The following is a 16,306-nucleotide window of genomic DNA, read 5'->3' as shown; positions in this document are numbered from 1 at the left end:
ACTGGGGGAATTGAGCTTTTATTACATAACCTAACAATTACAAGCTTATCCCAGTGGCGAAGATAAAATTGAAGAATAACTAATGTCAATTGGGAAATATGTCAAGCACCAGTTACAAATTGGAGCAAATGTCTGAAGGAGGCAAATACAAAATCCCTCATTAATATACACTTGCTGATAAAAGTTTAACATTAATTTTAATATAAGACTAATAGAAAGATCACTTGCAAATGCATAACAGGTACAATGACAGAGATCTTGGATCTATGCCTATGTTTGTTTTAGAGCATCTTACAAGGAAAACACAGGTACAGGTGTGTGTGATTTATTCAACTACCATCCTACAGAGGCAAGGATTGTATATACTGCATGTAACCAGCAACATACGAAATTTGATCTCACTATTTTCTTTCTTCTTCAAGTGCTTGCTTCCTCCCCGCCATGAAGTAAAAATGTTTCAATACAAAAGCTTTTAATTTCATGAGCACAAACAAGCTTATATTTCCAACATGAACTAAGCAACCAGGACTGTGAATCTTACCTGCAATAATACAAAAGCAGACACAGCAAGACTAGAAGTATGAGCGCCATCCCTCCTAAAATTGCCAAAAGAAACATTGTGTGATAGCTGGTAATGTCGTGTGTTACAACGGGACCTGGAAGGTCAGAAAAGAGAATTTAGACCTGTAACAACCTGCAAACAGGAAGAGGAACAACACTTAAACAAAGAGAGGGACATCTTCCCTTGTTATCAGGATGCTAAGTGAGCAACACTGCCTCTCGTTGCCCTGGTGCCTACTGAGCAGACCATCTCCGGAGAAGGGAGCAAGTTGTGGAGAAGGCATGTGCTGGTTTTCATGACTGCAAGTCCAAATAGATCATTCTGTGGAAAAGCAGTTAGTTTCAATGGGAGCATGCATCAGTGAATGCTGCCTTCCAGGTCCTGATGCCGACACAGTGCGCCAAAGCTCTCATCACTGGAGAAAAGCCATCACAGCATCTTCCAGCACTCTAATGCATCTAGCAGCACTGTGGCGAACAACTTCTCTTTAACAACGTTTGTGTTGCTTCGCACTAAACAGTACACACAGTGCAGTACAGGATTCATTGGAAGCTGTGTCGGTGCTCTTTAGTCTAGATCAAGCCAAGCCAAGCCAAGCAGATCTTCAGGAGCTTTAAAAAACCGGCCACTAGTGAAACAGTGTTGTAACTCCAGGTTTCAGTAATGCTTAGTAAATGTTCTAACATACAGAGGAATGCACACATGTGGACAGCATCTGTTCACAGTTATGCACGTGTAACCCTGTTGGTTTGTAAAATCCGTATCATGATTTTGAAATAAAGGTCCAAATTTTCATCTGCAGGCGAGGAGGTACAGCACCAGCTGACAGAGTAACATGCATGTACTGTGAAGGACAGCAAACTTGGCCAACATTAAAGTTCTAGATCATGAGGTCTGTAAAACCTCATCTGTGGATCCTGAGTGGTCTGCAGAGCCACTGCTAGGAATACAGAGCCAATTTTTGACCATTTTTTTGAGATAAGACATCAAATAGATTCAATGAGGAGATAAAACAAGCAAAAAGACATTAACCTGATTAAAAATAACATTGAGTATATTGCATTTGAGAAATCTAAATGTTTATACATTCTGTCCTGCCACTACCTTTGCATAATTGATTGATACTGTTGCTTCAGGACATTAACCAAAAAGGAGAAGAGATAAATCACTTGAATTTTTCAAGAAAATGTTGTTCCCATTGCAACACAGTTTTAGGAACCCAGATCTAGCCTTCAGAAATAAAGAAAAGTAGAATTCAAGCAGAGATTCTGCCATACAAGTTAAACTACAAGGACCAATAAGCCTTCTCCTGTTAAGAGTGACAGGCCCAGTTTCATACCTCGTGTAACTTCCATGCAGTCTGGGACACAGTTCTACTGGGAAACATTTGGCTCAGTTACTTTTTCTTAAAGTACAATTATTTTCTAAAATTCCATTAAATTCCATATGATCATTTATTCAGATCTGCACCTACATCTAAACTCCGTTCAACCACGAATCAGCAGTTCCATTTAATGTAACCTTAAACAAAAAGCTTGTGTAAGGCACAACACAGCAAAACCCCCAAATGCTCTGCATATCATGAAACACCTTCATGGCATATACAAGCAGACTTTTAAAAACAGTCCTCCTGTTAGTTTGTTTTGTTGGTTAGATACAGTTTATTTAGCTTGCACTGCCAAGGCAAGAATGTTTTCATTCCTACTGTATTTGCTTTTCGTCCAGAAAACCTAATAAAGAAAATCTGTAAGAGAAAGAGTTTTTTGTTTGATCGATTGGCTCTTTCATACACAGAGGTATCTCTGATTATTGGTGGCTAAAAAATTAATACTAAGACATCTGAGGCAGCCATAGATAGAAAAAAAGAAGAGCAAGCCACAACATTAATGATCTCCACAGGCACAGAAGTGCGTATAATGCTTAGTTCAAAGTGATTTTCTACAGTGATGCCAAGAGCCTTGCACATGGCAACCAGTCAGCTCATCTACCAATGCACACTGCTGATACACTTCCTAGAATGTCTATGCTAAGTTATTCCTGGTGTAAATTAATCGGTCACCAAGGCAATGCAAAGCGTAAGTCAGAGCAAAATGGGCATCTTCAGTTTAAAAGAAAAAAGTTAGAGCCAATCAATCCATTAGTAAATGTCTAACCCAGAATGATGTTGGTCTTAGATGAATCCATTTCTTTGGGAGTTTCTGCACAGAAACTTCACAGCACGTATTTTTCTACCTGCCGGAACACCAATACATTGATGTTATAACTCCTCTCATTTTCTAGCAATGGCTCTACCAGGCAGTGGTGACATAAATGCATCAAAGCAGGAACGCTTTAAAAAGTTTCTCATTGAAATGGCTCAAGAGATTTTGAGCACAAGGGTTGCCCCCCACAATCCCCAAAATATTTTAGCCCTTTACTTTCAGATTTCTGTTTTCTAATAATCCATTATTGATCAAGCTGTGGCATCTCAGATGAGGTCATTCTGAAAAATATAAATGTTATATATGAATAAATAATTACTCAATGCTGGGAATATCAATAAAATTCAATTCCATCGTACCTGGGATAGTAGGTGACATTGCTGCAACCCAGTAGCCCAGCTGAGGTGCAATATAAGTCCAAGTCAACTGATTTCCTTCTTGTTGTACAAGGCCCAAACTACTCTTCAGCCATGTCCCTGTAAATAAAAAGGTTGTAGGAAGGTATTACAGATACACCCACAAATTCCTCTGCAAACAAGTGGCAAAGCAAACAGAAACAAAGCCTATTGATGTGCTGTAGGGGTTGTGTGCATTGCTGGGAAGTGGGAGACGGCGCCTTTTTGCTACTTACATCCGAGGGCTCCCACAAACAATCATCCATCCCCATGGCCTTCTCAGAAGTTTTGTACACAAAACCCGTTTAAGATTAAATACAACTAATAAAGCTTCAAAAAGGGTTAAAAAAATAATTAGAATAATTAAATAATAGATTGCTCTTTTTTGAGGGATTCTCCTGAAGCTCATTATACATAGACAGCCCACTTAAAAACTGTACTTGAAGAGATATCTTATCTCCCAGACCACATGTGAGTTCTGCACACCACCGTTCTATCAGCTCTGGTTGTCAATTTCTGGAAGACTGAAGAAAATGCTTCCTCAAAATGTTGGTTTTCCTATACAAGCTTATGAATGCTACTGCCAATAAATGTATAATTAAGTTGCACCATCACTTTGATTCAGCAACATTAGTCACTCAGAATATGTATACATCCGGGAATACTATTTGGTAATGGATGATGTGGTTTTTAAAACATCTTTCTCAATGACAATATAATAGATTTTTCAGAATTATAAAATAATCATTTCAAAATAAGTAAGACGACAATTTTAAAGCACTGTGTTTAAGTTAATGGAACTCTTAAATAGTCCAGATTGACAATCTGTTGAGAGCTGTTCTATTTGCAGAAGATACATTTTGTTGCAAGAATTGGGTTACAAAAAACCTTTACAGGTGAATCAGCTGTTTGCCTTTTGTAATGCATTAAGACCTCAGATTCTGGGGCTGTATGAGAAAAAATTCACCTTAGTTTCTGCTATATTAAATTTCTATTGCCGCTTGTAGACTGCTCCCATCTTTCTTCTCTTTGCAAGAAACACAGGATTGCTCTACCATGCACTGCTGAGAATTAAATAATCAGATTGCAGGTAACAGATCCGGCTCATGGGTCTGTGTGACTGGTTACCCCAGCCCGGCAGAGAAGAGGAGCGAGTGGAGGGAAGGGAGATCTGCTTCGCTGGACGCTGAGAGCAGGCACCAAGCTGCATTTCCCGAAGCTGCAGTCCTGGCTTGGTATTGCCAGTGACAGAGGCCATTAACTCACTAAGGACGTTCTTCATACGCTTTGGTGGCCGCTAGAAGTACGGCTGATCTGCGTACGGAGAAGGGATAAACCCCCCTGCACTTGTGTAGCGCAGCTCTGTATTTCGGTGCAAAGGGGGGTCAGAATGCTGCATCTCCCTTACTCAGCTTCAAATGCTTGCTTTAAAGGCAAGTTGCATCTTGCACTTGTGATTCCCTTTCCTTTAAATAGTCTCCTGCATGTAATTCCCCAAACGGTGCTTTTCATCAGACGTCGCTCAGGACTAAGCATGAGTGTTTGTGGGTGAGAGTCATCTGTACACTTAGCAGTGAGTGCAGAACACACAGATGAGATGCTGTTGTTATTTTGATTTTTAATACCACTGATATCCTGATGATTTTCTCTGTGTTCCTTAGATTATCCATCTGTGCAAACCCTGTACATATGAGAATGGCTTTTCTGAGTATTTATTTCCTCTCTACTACTGATTTTTCCTATGTAAGTACACCCTTAAAGTCCACCATCTTCGGCTAATAATAAACACATCTGAATATAGTTAGAAAAGTACACGTTTGAGAGGATTTCTAGGACTAGGTGACTATTATTACCAGATAGTGACTCTGTATTTGCAACGAAACTGAATTTCTGGGCAATGCGGGAAAGGAATTACTGATGTAATTTTCAGTTTTCCAAGTATCATTTCCAGTCTATATAGGGTAGCAATAACCTGTTATTTCATAAAGAAAATCACACAACACAAGTAATTTTGATTCACAGTACCAAAAGGACCAAAATCTGTGTACACAGATTTGCACACACGGCATCCACGACTGACATATCACAACACCTTGATGTACATATTAGTTTAGCTCTTTTAGGGAAACATTATCAGGAAGAATAAAATTGAATTGTCCACTGCTATGTGTGAAGTTTCTGGAAAAAACTAGGAAAGGTAGATTAATTTTCTCCACCAAGATGGCTACTGTCCCTTCAGATTTTCTGCACTTTGGGGGAAGATGTCATACTCATAGCCCTGAACCACAAGGTGAAAGATAGCCCATAGGGTCAAAAACTGCTTCTAACTTGTGCCTAAAATGCCATTTGGTAAGAAAACTCCTGTAAGCTTAAACTTTGTGAATTTTTTTCTACAAGGTTTGGACAATGAGAATATGCACCAACTATTCAAGTACACAACTATGGGAAACAAAACTTCAAGACTAAAAGAGATATAAAAGTGCTGATTAAAAAAAAATAAAGAACTGAAGGATCGGGGTGATGAATTCATCATGCTTCCCATACTTCTCTTACTGTCTCTAAACCCTTTAAATTCACACACAAGCAGAACACATGCATATGTAATTTAGCAAAGTTCATCATCTTCATAGCCTATTTTTACAGCTACCTCATTGAGCAGAAGCTATTATTGATTCCCTCACTAGGGGGAACTTGTGTCCAGCTTGCTTTATTCACATTAGGCTGCATATTAATGAACACAATCCTCCTAATGCCTCTTTTAAAGCCTTTTGCTCAGTAATACTCTGCTTGCATAATGCAGCGATCAGGAAGCTAACAGAGGCTGCCCTCTTATCGCTGCGAGCAGAGCTCAGCTGCCATCCTGCCAAACAAGCAGCAGCTCGGATTGCTCATATTTTAGCAAGGAAAGGAATCCCTGTATTTGCAATGGAAGCAAACAATAGAGTCCATGGCACAAGGTCAGTCAGCTTTCATGCCTGTCTTCTGCTCCTTTAGGGCACCTATGTTTGCTAACCACTGGATATACTTGAGGAAATGTACTGGTCTGTATAACACGAGGGAAAAATGTAATTCTCTCTCTCTGTTATGGACAGTTAAGAATTTCAAAAACGCAACAGATATATTGGTCATCTTTAAACAAGAATGATGAAGCTTTTGCTGACCATACTCTACACATTAGTATGCGATGACAGCTAGAAAATGATTACTTTTTAAGGGCTGTCCCAAGTTCCTTCATCAGGACAACACCAAGTGCGGCTTCCTGGGAACCACGGGTACACAGTCTCATCAGCTGCCTTTTTAAATACTCTTCTGGTCCAACACTTGGGTGATAAACCTGCCTCTTATACTTCCACCATCTCTTACCAATAGTGCCCTAATAAAACAGAGCATCCTCCTGCATAGTGGCATGAAAAGAATAAAGAACTCCATTCTTCCCAACAGCAGTGGCAGAATGTGTTTCAGTGGAAACAGTTGAAACACAAAGTCCTGTTTTGTTTCTTATGTGATCAAATAGCCGAAAGCCAACATAGTATTACTGGAGAGAACTGCTGTACCTTCATGTATTGGGTTTGCATGGCCAGGTTTTGGTAGTGTGTGTGGGGGGGTACAGTGGTGGTTTCTGTGAGAAGCTGCTAGAAACTCCCCCTGTGTCTGATAGAGCCAATGCCAGTTGGCTCCAAGACAGACCTGTCGCTGGCCAAGGCTGGGCCCATCAGCAATGGTAGTAATGCCTCTGGGAAAACATATTAAAGAAGGGCAGCAACCGGAGGAGAAGAGTGAGAATATGTGACAGCAACAACTCTGCAGACACCAAGGTCAGTGAAGAAGGAAGGGGAGGAGATGCTCCAGGTGCCGGAGCGGAGATTTCACCTGCAGCCCATGGAGGACCCCATGCCAGAGCAGGTGGATGCCCGAAGGAAGCTCTGACCCCTTGGGAAGCCCATGCTGGAGCAGGCTCCTGGCAGGACCTAAGGACCCATGGAGAGGAGCCCACGCTGGAGCGGGTTTGCTGGCAGGACCTGTGACTTCATGGGGGACCCATACTGGAGCAGTCTGTTCCTGAAGGACTGCACCCCGTGGAAGGAACCCATACTGGGGCAGTTCATGGAGGACTTTCTCCCATGGGAGGGACCCCATGTTGGAGCAGGGGAAAAGTGTGAGGAGTCCTCCCCCTGAGGAGGAAGAAGTGGCAGAGACAACGTGTGATGAACTGACCACAACCCCCATTCCCTATCCCCCTGCGCTGCTTGGGGGGATGAGGTAGAGAAAATCAGGAATGAAGTTGAACCTGGGAAGAAGAGAGGGGTGGGGGGAAGGTGTTTTAAGATTTAGTTTTTATTTCTCATTATCGTCATGTGATTTGATTGGTAATACATTAAATTCATTTTCCCCGAGTTGTCTTTTTTGCACGTGACAGTAATTGCTGAGTGATCTTTCCCTGTCCTTATCTCGACCCACAGCCTTTTGTTATATTTTCTCTCCCCTGTCCAGCTGAGGAGGGGAGTGACAGAGCAGCTTTGGTGGGCACCTGGTGTCCAGCCACAGGCAACCCACCACACTTCAGTATTCTGCAAACCCATCGGGGCGTTTCCAGGTCTCTCTCTTATTTCATCCTTTATAGGTTCTAATATTCTGGTCGCTTTTCAACTATCATTAAACACCAAGCAGTCTTCTTACAGCTTCCTACATGCAATGCCCTGCTGTAATGACTAACGTTGGATCTTCTACGGAGCAAAACCTAATCGCATTGTACTTACTGACTATGCTCCTAGCGTTTCAAGCCACCTTAAGTAAGCAAGAGTTCATTGCTGTACAGCCTCGAGAATGAATTCCCTATCCCATCCCAGATTCTTCCATGCAGTAGGAAGCAAGATGTTCTCCTGTTTTAAAAATGCAGCTAATTACCCTCTGTGTCCTCACATACTTGCTCTTGTAAGCAAGGGAGGAGACCGACGGGCAGCGATTAAAGAACTTTTTCCATTTTTCTGTCCTTTCATATCCACTAGCCTGCAAATGGAGTAAGGGCAAGCAGCATTCATTTTTTTCTGTGCAGGCAGGATTACAACTGCAGTAGAACTAAGCAGAAGGATTTAGGAAGGAAGAGAGGTATTACCTCCCTGCATGGCTAAGCGTTGTGATAACTTAATTCATTATTCTCCAAATATCCTGTAACATCTACTTCTTCCCCCTGCCCAAGTCAGCACCATCAACCAGCTTCACTGCTTATTAAGTTTTATACATGATGGGCAATAATTGTTAAGTAACAAGCAATACAGGATTATAAATAAAAAGCAGTACAAATAGCTGGATGTAATGGAACTGATAATTTTTGTTCAAGACTGATTGTGTAGTTCCAAAGAAAACATGTCAATGCATCTTTGAAGCAGAAACAGCAAATTCAGTACAGTTTCTAAGCACTGCATGATTTGGGCCAATTTGCCATTAATTCTTAAAGAGCGTCTGGTGCTTCACGGAAAACTTCTATATATAGAGACATTCTTGTTTATAGATCATTTTTACATTTCTCTTCCTCTTTTTCCTCTATTACTGCTCAGTGGAGCCAACATGCTGATCCAGGATTCAAGTCAGAGGAGCTGTCTCTTGGCTCAAATTAATGGCAAGGGGAGAACCAAGAAGTTTCTTAACTCTTTCCTCACCAAAATAATATTTAGTGTTACTGAATTTTTGGAATAAACGGTGTCATTTAACAAATTTCTTCTTAGAAAGCTTATAAAACAGCTACCCAGCAGTCCTTCATACATGTAACTTAAAAGCAAGGTAAGAGAACTATCATCATTAATACTACAAAGAAAACAAAAATGAGAGTACTTTAAAAGAAATACAAATCAAAAAACAATTGGATAAAGAAAGCTGAGCTCCATCTGGCTGCAAAAATACCCAAACATCAGAGACAAATTGAAGACTTCGGTAGAGCAGGAGAAATAAATTCCGCTAGAGAAAAGCATCTTAATACTTGGCAGTAACTTTGATTCTGGTGAACACGCTTATTTATCTCAGGCAGCTTTTAAGACTTGCCAGTGGGGGCAAGAGGAAGTTATCACGAGTAATTTTAACAGCAAAAAGTTTGCATATTAAATCTCTGTTTCAACTCACATTCTGCACTAAAAATGCCTTTTTGTAATTTAATTTAGTCTACTTCTAAATCAGATTGAAAAATGGCACTTTCAGCAAGGAGAGTGTCCAGATGGGCAGCTATTGCAGAAAAGGCATCACAGAACAGCTCTTCTAGACTATTTCCCTGCGCAATGTGGTCCCTGCACGTCCAGCCAGTCTGCCCAGAAAAGAGACGTCCTGTTGTCTTTAAAGACACTAACTATTCAATGTGACGACTTGCTGGACCCAGGCAGCACGAATGGATCTGCTTTTGTAGTCCAGATGCACGATGCCTCTGAATAAGACATTACTCCCATATTTTAAAGCCAGACCTTATTAGTTTAAATTAATCTGTAGTGAAATCCAGGGAATTGTATGCCTCTCTGGCTTCCATGTGTGTGACCGTGCATGCTGACAATCCCGCTCTGCTCCAGCTCAAGCAAATGGCAAACTTCCTACCAGCCTACGTGAGAGCAGGACCGTGCTCCGTTCAGGCAGGACGGCCACACCAGGCCATCTGCGCTGGAGAGACGCATGGGACTCCTGTTAAAGTCAAGAAGAAAGGAGACAAATTCCCCTCGTGCGTGCTGGCTGCAAGGGGAGTTTGCACACTGGCACCCCAGCAGAGAGTTCCGCTCTCGGAGAGGACGTATAATGCTGCTTACTTTGGGTTTAGCCTTCCAGACTGACCATTTCGGATCCTCCCAGATCATTACTGCTGCAGTGACTTCTGATGGCTGTGATTGTGTATTCTTCCTATCACTGACCAAAACAGTTCTGGTAAATGACTATCAGAGGAGCGCGCTGTAGCCAGCAGCTTCCCCTAAGGACAGTCATAAAGTCTAAATATTGCTAGTGTTTAAATATATGGTGGCTATAGTGGGTTTTTTCCATAAATTAGTTTTACATGTGAGCTTTTGGTAGGAAACTCTTCCATTGATCAAATAGGTGGGCATTTTTGCTTCTTGTTTCTTCTTGTTTCTTTTTGTTTCTTTTAACTGGCAATAGGATCATCCAATCCCACTCAAGCAGGGAACCAAAATTGTGCTATTTACAGCATGAATTATTTCCATCCAATAGGTTTGACAAATAAGAGGATTTAATTAGCCAGAGAGCAAATTAAGAATAATCCCATTATATGAATTTATTTTTATTCACAAGATTATCTTTCCCGGACAAAAGAATTTTGGAAAGAAAGATACTTTAAGCTGTACTACTTAATAGCATAGATGTTTCAAATAAATATTCCTTAATGAGAAGTGCTTTTCTTTCAGCACAGATCTCTTCTGTGATGTCTACGACGTCTTGTAAGGTTGCCCTGCTTAGGCAGAGATTCACAGTTAAATGGAGATATAAGTGTCAAAAGGAATGAGGCAGGTTGTTATCAGACAGAGTGTGGGACAGCAAAGGATGTTCAAAACATACTAACAGTGTTTCTAGAAGTAATTGATTTAGACACTTCAAATGGCAATGTTATTATGAAGAGTTAATCAAGGGCAAGTTTGTGAAAATAACTTCCTAAAGCATGTTCTGCATACATAAATTGTAGCTTTTCAATCTACCAGCTGAAAGCTGCTTATCAGATTTCTTCTTCCAAATGAAAATCCCGTCTAATCTGCATCAGCATGGGAAGTTTTACTACAAAATGATGGGGTTTTTGGTTTGACTTTTGTTCATTTTCTAAAAAGCTAAAAGCCACTAAAATCGGAAGTTGGAAATTCCTACTTGAATATTGGTAGAAATTACTATCCTCCTCCCCTTCCCCCCAATACACATGGGTTTAAAAATTCATAGTATTTAAGTTAATATTACAATTTTGTTTTTGGAGTTGCTAGGCAACATCAAAAAATAAATGTCCCTGCTCTGAGCTCATACCTTCATTATTCTTCCACTCTTAGAGAATTTGTTACACAAGCCTTCCAGGGCTAAATCTTCCCTCTGTTCTAGAAGCACCACCATTATTTGGGGTACTGTAAAGGAAACACTTTTACCATCATACCTTGAAGATTTTTGCAAGGAAGTCTGATGGTTCAATTAATTACTAGCGTCTGAGAAGCTTTTGCTGTCTCTTCTCATTTTTCCCCTTAAATCACCTGTCAAGTGCTTAACAAAAGCACACACCAGTTTTCATTATTTAATAATTTTAATTACATCTGGGCAGAAGGCAGGGCCCATTGTCCAGAGACCTGCTTGCATTGCTTTGGTCCCCTCTGCATTTCCTTCCAGAACGCCAGAACAGAAGAGACTTCTTAAAGAAAATGACTTCCATATGTAATTACTGGTTAATAATTATATTTCATAAAGGGAAAGCTTAGTTATGCTCGCAGGACCACCATCTTTAGTTACTGGTATATGTGAAAGATACTGCCTTTAATATTCACTTTATCACATTATTAATCACATTCAGTCAGTTATTGACAAAATTATTAGAACAAGTAATAAATAAAAGCACAAAGCAATTCAAAACACTGCATGCCTTTTCCTTCATTCAGCATCACGCTCACCTTCAGTTTCTGTTTTTCAAGCTGGAAGTGGAAGCAGATGCACACTGGGATTTGATCTACCATCCCAAGGCCGCTGAGGAAGGTTGTCCCAGGTCCTCCTCAGCCTCTTCCAGCCCCACCCAGACACTTCACACTCCTGCTCTATGCACTCCTGCCTGTATTTCCACCAATTTCCAAGTCCTCTCCAACTCAAGCAGTTGCACAAGCAAAACAGTCTTTTCTCCACTTCTGCAATTTTGATGTCTAACTCTTCCCACCTTCTACTGCATGCCTTCTGCAGGTGGAGCTACAGGGCCATCTACATGATACAATGAATAGTCTGTTATTAAAACCTGTTCCCAGAAGCCATACTATTTGTTTCCAGTTTTATTTCCTTGACTACATAATAGTAGATTATTTGCATATATCACTACACTTTGGCACCAACCTGATTCCCTCAACGTCCTCTGAAGCTCCGCCATCATGCCATACCATGTCTGCTTTGTCACAAATGCAACTCAGATGGTGTATGAGGTGGGGAGAGGATCAAACGATCCATTCACATCACTTTCACATGTGTAAGCCACAACAACCATTTAAAAAAAATAATACATACTGATAAACAAGCACAACTGCCTCCTCTGTTCCACTACACCTCTCCAGAGGAATCACGATAGTGAGAACATACCTCAGTGAGCTACACTGTGAAGCATCAGAGGAAGAGCTGCTTTTCCTTTCAATGCTGAGGTCTGTCTACTACTCTGCAATTATATCTGCACCTATTATGTAGACTTCGTACATGGTAAAAAGCTGGGTTTGGTAGCTGCCATTTCTATGGCAACACACAAAATATGAAATTCTTTGAGAGCAGTTAGTTAAAAATCTGTATTCCACAGTGTATTTAGTCTTTAAGAATAATTTAACCTTCACAGCTGAGATAAAAAATGAAGTAAAAATCAAATAATCAAGGAACCTCTAACCTACAGAAATAGTGCAACTATGAACTTTGTGGAGACTTGGTTTTCTCCTGGCAATTTGCAAATAAATCTCCATATTACCAGTGAATCTAATCTAGAACCAAATGTTCTTGATCTGATTATATTAATTTCAAACTTTCGGAGGCGGGGAATGTGTTTTTCTGAACATATACAGTTCTGAGACAGAAGAAACCAAATAGAACCCATGGAGAAGTGCATGAAGTCCCAGGCCATGTGCACAGCTGCATGTAGTCCAAATGCAGGCCACCTATCCAAGTTCAGAGGCACATACTCATACACAGTGTCAGATCAAGCAACAGACTACCAAAGCTTTTGTTAAATTACTATTTTCTGTCTGTCATGCAGTGTATGAATGTGGTGGCAATCAGAAGTTAACCGAATTCACAACAAAAAGGAATACGTTTGATTTTTAAACTATGAAAATGTAAGTCATTATTTTCTTTGGGTGGACTATTGTTGTTACCACATGGGAAGCTTAAATCAGAGACTTTTCAAATCATCTTATTTACAAATAACGCGCAGTGAGCCAGACAGGTAAATAACCAGCTTACATTTTCTGCCTGACAGTAGCTGTCGCTCTCCCCCTATAAACACTATGAACAAAAACCAAGCATCATTTCACCTCCATGAAATACAGCAAAACCACACTGCAGTCAAGTTTAAGTAGGCACTGATACTGTTTATACGTAAGTATATACTCACTACTTCTTTTGAGCACAGAAAATATTATCTTCATTTTGCTGAGGAAGGAACATTGGGAAATTCTGACTCTACAAAAATCAATGGAAATTTTAGCACTGAAGGCAGGACATCACCCACAAAAAGTAAGTACCAGACTTCCAATTGTATTTAGAAATCTATTATGGCATTAAATGCAGTCAGAAAGCACTGACCAAGCACAGCAAAGTACATAAAGTATTGTGCTTTATAAAGCTATAAAAAGAGTTCCCCATGATACTCTTCTCCATATTCTGCCATCACTTTACATTAATACATGATTGAGATTTAAGACACTGGGGAAACATCCTCCTCTGCAAAGAAGCTAGTAATTTAAAGACAACAAGGTCACGTCAAAGATGTACACTGAGTGTTCGGAGAGGAGCAAGAACAGAGAAACAGTACTCTGAACTTCATTTACACATAGTGTACAACAAATAACACATTTTAAGGAGGAGACACAAAAGGGTGGAGGTTTAACCCCTTCACTCCAGACTCCTTTGCCACACAAAGTTGAAAACAGTCTTGAAATTATTTTCCTGTTATTTGGTGGGATTAATAAACTAGCAGATGCATCAATATTGCCACTGAAGAATAATTTCCATTTCCATATTATGCACCCTGGAATATTTGGTTATATTTTAGAAGTCCTTCATACAGCTCTGGATGTGGATCTAGAGGTCTAGGTGCAACATAATGCCTCCATACCACATGGGATGAAACTAAGGACTTAAAATGGAGAATGTGGGTCTTAAGTTTTGCTCACTGAATCCAATGAAAAACAGACACCTTAACATAAAGCATAAACCATTTAAATCAGGGCTGAGGAGAATACAGCTGAGCAAGTGCTGTGTTATTCAGGCCAGCTGGCGGGAGCTGGAAATGATACAGGAGGTGCAAAGTTTCATTTCTACTGGGATCTGTAGTATTCATTTCTGACTGAAGAGGACAAGGCTAGAAAGAAGTCTTGGTCAGAAATTTGGTGTCCAAGAATAGAGAGATTAGTTATATTGCTGTAAATTCTACTGACATCAAGGCAAATATACAGGGAGGAAGTAATGATCCCAAATATCTGTTTACGGATAAAGAAAAAAAAAAAGTTTTTCAGCCCCTTCAGATTTTGAGAAAAACAAGACAGTGCTTGGGAAAAAAAAAAGGCAACAACTCAGAAATCCCACCGAGCAATCCTGCTTATAAAAATGAGAATCCCTATCTCTTTACGTTCAAACATTTACGTGTGTACTACGAAATAAAACCAGTCTCCCACAGTAGTGTGAATCACAAGAGATATGGTTATGTCAACAGCATGGAATGATTAAGTTGTGGTTGAGTCTATAGGTCTCCATAACATCAGTGCAGCTGTGCGTATTATTACCAACTCTAAGAAATGCTGCAGAGAAAGGTGGTGGACTGCACTTCCAATACAAGAACAAAGTTGGACATATTCGTTTACCCTAAAACTTCTCTGGGATATACATCATTGCTCTTCATTTTATTAATTATTCAAAAAGGTATTACTGCTTGCTGTGCACGCAAGGCAGTGAGTTTTGTTTTGTAATGAAAAATCTCATTTGGAACAGTATGAAATAGATGCAGCAGATTGTCTTATTTTGATGTCAGCCTGCTTTTTCTGGCTGCATGTTTCATCAGTGTCAATGGAGCTACCCTCAGCCTTAAGTAGACTATGCTGCTTCTCCCCCTTCTCTCCCCAGTTCTTTCTCAAGGACCGAAACTGTGGTGGTGAAAATACAGATTGTTTATAGTAAACAACCTAAAAGCCATTAATTATTTTTGGTTGCCATAATAGGCAAATATGCCTATTTTCTGTAGAAACTATGAAAATCTCTGCACTTCCAATCAGATGCCACTGAATTTATATTAGTACATCATGAGCTCAGCAAAATGTATGAGATTCTAAGGATTAAAACATATTTGTAGTACTTCTGTCCCTTCTTCACTCCCTCCTCTGAAAGTGAAAAGTACTTCTGCTTTTTAGAGCAGAAATTATACTTCATGCAGTAATGATGACAACCACATGGATTCTAAACAAAAACAATGGCTTGCAAGAACAAGCGCCCACTGTACTGCTAATACGCTAGAGAGAAGCACTGCATTATTGCCTCGTAATACAGTCATAGTTTTCCATCTCTGGCATTTACTCAATTTTCAGATACAAGTGTGAAAATCTGAGCCACTGAAAATCTATTACGAGAGACCGCAACATAACTAGCACTGAAAAAAGCAGCTCCTGAAATGAAAGACAAAATCAGAATAATGAGGTTAGAGGTCCTATCCTGACAAGGCACAGATCTGGCAGTGCAAATGAGTTACAAAAACTTCTTTGCCAGTTAAGGATTTCTCTAGCGTGGAGCCATCCCAGTCATCATCCATCCTCCTCCCTTCACAGTCCAAGCACAACAGGGACAGGGAGCAACAGGGTACCACCATGTTCACGCTACATATGGCTAGTTTGACAGCCCTTAGGGTGCTAACGTAGCCTGCACAAGATAGAGTGGCTGCTCTACTTATTAAATTAGGCTACTCTAATTTAAATTGGCTGGGATGTGGCCAAAATTCTGCTAGAACTGGCATGCTGCAGTCAGGGCTTAAATGCATCTTTGTTCAAAATCCTTGGTTGCACAGAAAGATGCTTACTTCAGCCGAAGTGTGAGCTGGAGCCTGAGCATAACGTCTTCAATGCCTTCATCTCCACGGCTTTGTGAAGCTAAGTGGCCTGACAAGGATGGATTTTGTTTAGTGGTCCTCATGCCTTCCCCTCCCAATAATAGAAGTGCTCCAGCAGTTTGTCATTAAGTAAACAAGGTTCGACTTGTCT

The 16,306-nt window shown here is 40.3% G+C and overlaps 1 protein-coding gene across 1 annotated transcript in view; it reads right to left on the bottom strand.

Annotated features, from left to right (window-relative positions):
• The window catches only part of FAM171A1 (family with sequence similarity 171, member A1), a 37,450-nt gene that overhangs the window by 2,652 nt on the left and 18,492 nt on the right, over nt 1-16,306 (bottom strand). The window contains exons 6-7 of the mRNA XM_009888964.1: nt 3,123-3,239; nt 542-656 (exon numbers count right to left, since the gene is read on the bottom strand). Of these exons, the coding sequence (XP_009887266.1) occupies nt 542-656; nt 3,123-3,239 (232 nt within the window). The remainder of the gene's footprint in view (nt 1-541; nt 657-3,122; nt 3,240-16,306) is intronic.

This window comes from Charadrius vociferus, unplaced genomic scaffold (assembly GCF_000708025.1).
Source record: "Charadrius vociferus isolate BGI_N301 unplaced genomic scaffold, ASM70802v2 scaffold297, whole genome shotgun sequence".
Lineage (NCBI taxonomy): Eukaryota > Metazoa > Chordata > Aves > Charadriiformes > Charadriidae > Charadrius > Charadrius vociferus.
Note: the sequence above shows the minus strand (reverse complement) of the source record. Positions and strands in the feature narration are given on the sequence as shown.